General features: G+C 38.8%; 2 protein-coding genes across 2 annotated transcripts in view; one reads left to right on the top strand and one right to left on the bottom strand.

The window, feature by feature from the left end:
* LOC119426830 (2-lysophosphatidate phosphatase PLPPR4) overlaps window positions 1–1,053 on the bottom strand; it is a 39,717-nt gene extending 38,664 nt beyond the window's left edge. The window contains exons 1-2 of the mRNA XM_037694413.1: window positions 1,028–1,053; window positions 908–971 (exon numbers count right to left, since the gene is read on the bottom strand). Of these exons, the coding sequence (XP_037550341.1) occupies window positions 908–971; window positions 1,028–1,053 (90 nt within the window). The remainder of the gene's footprint in view (window positions 1–907; window positions 972–1,027) is intronic.
* A 1,535-nt stretch (window positions 1,054–2,588) lies between these two features.
* The window catches only part of plppr5b (phospholipid phosphatase related 5b), a 164,870-nt gene continuing 159,370 nt past the window's right edge, over window positions 2,589–8,088 (top strand). The window contains exon 1 of the mRNA XM_037694412.1: window positions 2,589–2,648. The gene's annotated coding sequence lies outside the window, so the exon portion shown is untranslated. The remainder of the gene's footprint in view (window positions 2,649–8,088) is intronic.

Here is an 8,088-nt window from a genome sequence, read left to right as displayed (position 1 = left end):
ATCCAACCATCCATCTATCATCCATGCAAACATCCATCCATCCATGCATACATACATACATACAACATGCATACATACATATATACAGTACCTCTATCCAATCTACCATCCATCATCCATCCATCCATCCATACATACATACATACATAAATACATACATACATACATGCAGTACATCTCTCCAACCATCCATCCGTCATCCATCCAAACATCCATCCATCCATCCATACAACATACGTACATACATACATACAGTACATCCATCCAACCATCCATCCATCATCCATCCAAACATCCATCCATACATACATACACACAACATGCATACATACATACAGTACATCTATCATCCATCCATACATCCATCCAAACATCCATCCATCCATCCATCCATGCATACATACAACATGCATACATACATACATACATACATACATACATACATACATACATACATACATACATACATACATACATACATACATACATACATACATACATACATACATGCATGCATACAGTTTGAGTGTGTGAGTTATTTTCATTACTTATGAACTTATTACTTATCATTACTTATTTGCTGACCTTGACAGGAACAATTACACATTTATCTACATATTATGTAGGACTGTGCATGTGACAAATAAAGTTGATCTTATCTTTAATGAAGAGCCAAGCCCTTGACAGGTGTTATGATGACTCCACACCTGGTCAAATCCCACTTTAATGATGTTGATGGTTGTTGGTTGAGGATCCAGAGAGCATGTGACACTGTTCTACCATCTGTTCTGAGCTGAGTGGCTCCATCTTGGAATACTGTATTTGTGTGGAAAAGGCTAGAAATCATCTCAGTCTGTGTTGAACAGACACTTTATCTGAATAAAAACACTTAAATGGCCAGAAGCACCCTGTACAGATCAAACTCTTCAGGTATGTTCAGGGTGGTGTTCTTCTGCTTGTCTGTCTTCCACCTGGGGTCCAGCACAGGGCTGTACAGGTGAAGTTACCTGGGTCTTTCCTTTTCCACCTTCTCTTCCTGATGATGGTCTTCATGCTCTCTTGATGGAAACGAGCAAGCAGCTGTTCACCATGAGGAAACTAAGAAGCTTAGAACTTCTGGGAGAGGCTGATGAGCAACAATGACTGAGAGATAGAGGAAGCTAAGCTAACAGAAACAACAACTAAACATACGCTGAACAATGAAACCAAAACACCCAGAAAACCCGACACCTTGACACACGGCTGCCATCTGATGATCGATGGTTCAACAGCTCAGCTTTCACATGGTTTTTCCACGGCTCCATATCAGCTGTTCAGGTAAACGACTCCACCTGATGTGTCTGAGTCCTGTTACTGGAACGCATGAGAGGACCACACACCTCCACCAGGCTCATTCTGCAACATCTGCTGCTTTGTGTTGTCGGTTTGTTTACACATTAAATGTAGATTTACTTTATTTATAACTCATATGATTATGAACCAATATGTGGTTAGAATTAGGCACATGAGCTATGATGTAAGGTTAAAATACACAAAAACAAGTTCCTGTTTAGAAAAACATCTTTATAATCTGTCAGATGATGAAATACTGTTTATATATGATCATAATACGTTAAATATCACCTGCTGCCTTTCACATCAGGGATTGACACTCAGACCATCTGGTGGTGACTAAATGATGAAGATCATTTTGTAAATAAATTGTTTTCACACCACGTTCAGTATGATATGAGGTTAGAGATGACTAACAGCCTGGTGGCTGAGGCAACAGGTTGATTTATTTGTATTTCTTTATTTTATTAAGAACAACAATTATCAAACCAAGGCAAACAATGCTAATACAAAGTGACAATTAGGTTTCACAGGTTGAGTTGTATAGATTCAAAAAACATGAAATAATACAAAAATTCAATTCAATTTATTTATATAGTGCCACGTCACAACAGAAGTGCACTCTCAGGACATTATTACCTGCAGTGTCCCCTCATTGAGGACTGAACTTGGCAAAAGGATCTTCTCCTACTCCGCTCCTGTTTCCTGGAATATCTTGTAAAAAGATATGAAGCTCTCCACGTTGACCTCTCTAAGCGACTTTAAACAATTACTGTTAAGTTCCTGACAAAAACCAACACAGACATGTTCCTGTTTTTAGTTTTCCACATCACTACAGTCTAGCTGTTTTTTATTTATTTATTTTTTTTATACTATTTTCTTTCATTTATTATGCTCAATTTATATGCTTTCTTTTATGGTTGTCTACAGTTATCATTCTTTGTTTAAATCAAGTCTCTCTTGTAAATGAGTCCCTGAGGCTCATTGAGACTAACCTGTATAATAAAGGTTGAATGAATAACAAGGAACAAATGAAATAGGTTTACATCAAATCAAAGTTGTTCAACAAAATACAAAGTTGTTGAGAAGATTTACTTTTAAGGTTGAGGCAACAGGTCCGGGAGAGAAACCCCAGTCGCCATATTTCCGACTGTCCATGAAACACCCACGGGAACCACTGCTGCGCATGCGCTGTAGCTGCTGGCCTCAGGGAGCGGACTGGGTGAGGGCAGGAAGCGTCGTGGGGAGTCGGGTGTCCGGAGTCTCCTGGTGTCCCGAGGCTGCGGATCCTGGCTCAAGTCCCGGAGCTGCTCAAGGTAGGAAGACCCCACCTGTCCACACCTGTCCCCACCTGTCCTCACTTGTCCTCACCTGTCCTCACCTGTCATGAGTACAGTAGAACTTTTCTACCTGTCGGGTTCACACACCTGGACCGAGCTCCGTCTGTTTTAAACAGAAACATTATCGCGCGCCGATGAAAGCGAGGTTTGTCTGTCTGTTAGCAAAATATCTTATCTTATCTCACTGGACGGATTTTAATTAACGTGGTACAATGTATAATTAGACAGAGTTGTACAACACGTGTTTTGGTGACAGCCTTCAACATGGCTGCAGCCAAACAACTTTAAACACAAAGCATTTTAAAACAAAATAATAAATAAATAAATAAAACATCCGCGTTGGTTGTTTATCACTTTAAAATCTTCATATAGTCAACACCTCTTTATAAGCAATGTAGAAGTCTTTATTTTAATTTTCCCTTTTTATCAGTTTGCCTGAAACATGTTTTAAAAATATATATTTTCTAGTAGATTTGGAGTGAACTGTATGAAAAAAGCTCAACTATTAAACGAATCGCTGCTTTTTAAACTTTTTTTAATTCAAACTTAATCTAAAATCAGATTTGTATCATTAGTGTCAGTGTGCTGCACCTAAAGCAACTTCCTGGACTGCAAAATGAAATTATGTTTAGCTGTTGTTGATTTGACTGTAAAAATAATTCAGATGTTATATTTGGTCTAAGATCCGAGGCTCCACTTCAGAGGGTCTGAAGGGCCACATGTGTCCCCGGAGCCACCGCTTGCTGAGCCCAGAACAGAAACATGATTTTACAGCAGCAGATTTCATCCATTTAGGAATGTATCAAAGTTTTTGTACTAATCTGCAATAATGTTAAATGTATAAATAAATAAATGTTGGGTTTACCTCCATAAAGGCTTTCATTGGGAAGGACGGGGTTGTTTATATTCACGTTTCCTCTGGAAAAGCCTGTCTCAGTTGTTCAAGCTGAGGAGTGGCAGACTGCTGCTCAGCTTGATAAAGGTCGCTCGTGTTCACACTTGCTGTTTATAACACCGATGTCTCCTCTTACTGGGGGATTTAAATAGTCAATGTTTGTAGTTTTCAGCATGAGTGTTTTCTGCACTGGAATTGGGTTTATTATTATTATTATTATTTATTTTTATTATTTATATTTATTCAACCTTTATTTAGACAGGTTAATCCCATTGAGCCTCTGGGACTCATTTACAAGAGAGACCTGATATAATTATATTATATAATTTTATATTATCTTTTTAATTACTTTTTTAATTATTATAATTTTTATATTAATTATATAATTATATTATAATTATTTTTATTTTCTGTGATGCCTCAGACATGTTTTGCTTGTCTGAGGCATCACAGAGTGACAGAGCGGTTTCATCCACCACCCTCTCCTCAAATGTCTGGACGACATTAAGACATGGATGGCTTCAAATTTTCTAAGTTTTAACGACCAGAAGACTGAAGTCATTGTCTTTAGCCCTAGCTCAGCTGCCGCCTCTTATCCTGTGAACCTGGACTCCCTTCAGCCTTATCTGAAGCACTCTGTTAAAACCCTTGGAGTGGTTTTTGACTCCGATTTTAAGTTCGATAAACAGATCAGTTCGGTTCTGCAGAGAAGCTTCTTCCAACTGCGGCAGGTAGCTAAGCTCAAGCCAGTGCTGTCTAGACCCGACCTTGAGACACTAGTCCATGCATTCATCACAACCCGCCTGGACTATTGTAATTCACTGTATGCTGGGGTCAGCCAGGCCTCTATCTCACGGCTACAGCTCGTCCAGAATGCTGCAGCTCGGCTCTTAACCGGTACACCGAGGTATGAGCACATCACACCAGTTCTGTCCTCCCTACACTGGCTTCCTGTGAGAACTAGGATTGATTTCAAAATTCTCCTCCTGACCTATAAGTGCCTAAATGGCCTCGCACCCATCTACCTCTCTGAGCTACTGGAACCATATATTCCCTCTCGGGCTCTGAGATCATCCGATCAGCTGCTTTTGGTTGTTCCAAAAACACGACTGAAGCTCCGAGGAGATCGGGCGTTTTCAGTCATGGGTCCCAAACTGTGGAACAACCTACCCCCCAACATTAGGCATGCCACCTCCCTTCCTGTGTTCAAATCCCTGCTAAAAACATATCTGTTCTCTCTGGCGTTTCATACTGTGTGAGTTGATTTAGTATATGTTCCATGTCTTCATTTTAATGCTGTTGTTTTAATTTTTTAAGGTATATTCTTACTGCTTTTTATTTCTCAGTGTTACCCTTAGTGTTAAGCACTTTGATAACAGTCTATCTGTTTTAAATTGTGCTCTATAAATAAATATGACTTGACTTGACTTGACCACCAGATGCAATGGAGGAGCTAGGGGGTGGCCAATGGTGGCTATGGCCCCCCATATGTTAATCTTTGGTCACCCCAACATCCATCTCAATCATTTGAGGAAACCATATTTTTAAACAATATAAAAGGTAGAAAGCATAATTTCCCAAAATAATTGGGGCGGCTGGTTTTCCTGTGAATATGGTGGTGGCCATCTTGGATTTTGACGTGGCAACCCAGTTTTTGAAAGGTACCTTTCTTAGTCCTACTTTCAAGGATTCAAGTTTTTTTAATTATCATTCACATCATGGTGGAACAAAACTCTGTGCATAGACTAGTAGTGTAACGGTACACGTGGGTGCATTTAACCGTTTCAAAGTCAGTCAGAGTCCGAGATTCGTTATTGTCATTCACACCACATGTGGTTCATGTGGTGGAGCGAAATTATGTACACAGGGTCCTAGTTACATCCAACAATAAAATGTAAAAGAAAAACAATGATAACATCTAAGATATGAACTAAGAAAAACATCAACTAAATATACACTAAGCACTAATAGCATTGTGTAATAGTTTTGGTACGGCATGTTCGGTTCGGTCCACGTACGTACCATTTCGGTTAATTTTTCACTCATTAAATTTTATTTACAAGAGATTATGCGTCGCGTAACTAAAGTTCCTAAGCGTGTTTCAGCACAGTGTTATTAATTGTTGCATAGCCTTGCAGCACGCGTAGCATTAGCAGCCTAGCAGGCAACAAACATGCCATCTCATTGTGGTCTCCTATTTGGGAACATTACGGCTTTCTTGTTAAAAGACAAGTGTAAATCCAAAGCTGTGCGTCAACGTTGTTTCACGGAGATTGGATCTGCAGCAGCAACACGTCTAACTTATTAACACACTCGAAACGACATCATCCGTCTCTTCTACAAGCAAGAAAAGCAGCTTGTTGCAAAGAGCGATAACAGCAGCATTTAAACAACCTTTATCAGGTAATTCAGATCGGTCCAGAGCAATAACACAAGCTGCAGGAGTTTTTAAAGTTCTGGATCTATGTCTAAATGTTGTTGATGCTCCAGCTTTAAAGTTATCGAGCTCCGTTACAACATCCCGTCACGTCAACACTTCAGCCAAAAAGTTGTAGCAGCACTTTATGAAAAAGATAAAACTGATCGTCAACAAGCCCTGGACCAGATTAAAGCCCTGCCCTGATGATGATGATGATGGTGATGATGAGGAGGGAGAGAATATTCAAACACCTCATAAAAAAGAAATGATGACCATTTAAGAAGAGGTGTTGTTATTGTACTATTGTGATCTAATTAACTTTTTTAATTTAAAATTATAATCTTATTAACTCTTTTTTTAATCTCTGTATTTGCAGTCTGAGGATGATAGCAGCTGCGTCTTCTTCATCCACCAGATCACTTCCAGCTAAGAACTCTGTAATTAATGAACTTGTTTACTTGGCATATTTTCAAAATAAACATTTTGTAAGTCTTTATTTTGGCCTTTTTTGTACCAAAAATTAACCGAACCGAACCCTTCTTGAAACTGAACTGAACCAAAATGGGATTTTAGCGTACCGTTACTAGGGATGGGGCTGATCCGGTATCTGCATCGTGCTCCGATACCAGCATAAGATAGGTATCGGATGTTTCCAATCCATGATGCATGTCTGTGTCTGCACTAGTGAAGATTTTCATGTTTGAAACCGTCTCTTTGTTTGGCTTCAAACTATGTAATGGATTTCCTGAACGGCGGCGTGTCTCATGAACCCAGAGTAATAAGAGCCGCCTCACATTCAGGAAATCCAGTTCATAGTTTGCAGCCAGCTACAACGTGAGGACTGAGTTAGCAGCACTGTGGATAACAGCTAACCAACTTTTCATCTAAACATGTCCGCTGTGTGGAAATATTTTACACTAGAAACACCACAAAACAAGACAGCATCGTGCAATGTCTGCAGAGCCATAGCACCACATTAAACCGCAGTAAAGTTAGTTTTACGTTGGACATTCGAGCTTCGGGGCTTCAGCGGTCTGCTCCTCTCGCTCAACCCGAAGCAGGCAGCCCAACCCCGGCCAGCCGCACCCAATCCACTCTGCTCAGTCTGCCCGTCTCAGAGGAGGAGCAGACTGAGCATGGCTGATCAAAATCATACTTCCTGTTTCGAACTGAACAAGAAGAACACATCGCTGAAGCCACGGAGCTCGAATGTTTACACAGAAGTTGCTAAACTTCATCATAATTAATGACCAACCACTATCAGCTGTAGAAAATGAAGGGTTTCACAGCTTGATACTTGCAATCAAGATATACAGTAGTTTACCCTCCAGAGATATTTATCAGTACAACAGTAGACAATCATAAAAAAGCACATGAACTGAAAATTATGTAAAAAAAACGAAACAAAAACAGCTACATAATAAAGCGATGTAAAATACTAAAAACAGGAACATGTCTATTGGTTTATACCATGAACTTAGCAGATGTTTAAAGCCATTTAATTATTATTATTTTTTTTTTATTCATTTAAAAGAAACTAAATAAAACAAATTCATCAAAAATAAAACATTGAATGAAGAGTGTGCAGAAAGAAGAAAACAAATTGCGGGATTTAATTCTAACTTTAAAACTTATCCAACATTAATAAAATTTACCTCAAGTTGCCTTTTTGGACATGCATGCATATATTTGTACAAAATGTACTTGAGAGCAGATTATTACAGCCTCATATAAATGGTAAATGTGTCGGGACTCCTTAAATGTATTTTATTTGCAGATGATACTACATTTTGTTTGTTTGGTTAAAGATATAGAACGGATGTTGGAGTTGATGCAGACAGAATTAGTAAAAATACAAACTTGGTTTAAATTTAATAAATTGTCATTAAACTTAGATAAAACTAATTACATGATATTCAGTAATAAAAAGAGAACTGTCGATGTTCCATTTAGAGTCGAGGGTTGTATTATGAAATTCTTTATCAAAAGGGCTCGTGAACGGTCGGCACAGATATTCAGACAAGATGGAAAAAAAAAATAAAAACACAGAGGCTATTACTGCTAGAAATAATAAGTGTCATTTATTAACCTGCCACAGAAAA

The sequence above is a fragment of the Nematolebias whitei genome, chromosome 20 (assembly GCF_014905685.2).
Source record: "Nematolebias whitei isolate Nwh7 chromosome 20, NemWhi1, whole genome shotgun sequence".
Taxonomy (NCBI): domain Eukaryota; kingdom Metazoa; phylum Chordata; class Actinopteri; order Cyprinodontiformes; family Rivulidae; genus Nematolebias; species Nematolebias whitei.
The sequence above is the reverse complement of the archived record's forward strand: the minus strand, read 5'-3'. Positions and strand labels throughout refer to the sequence as shown.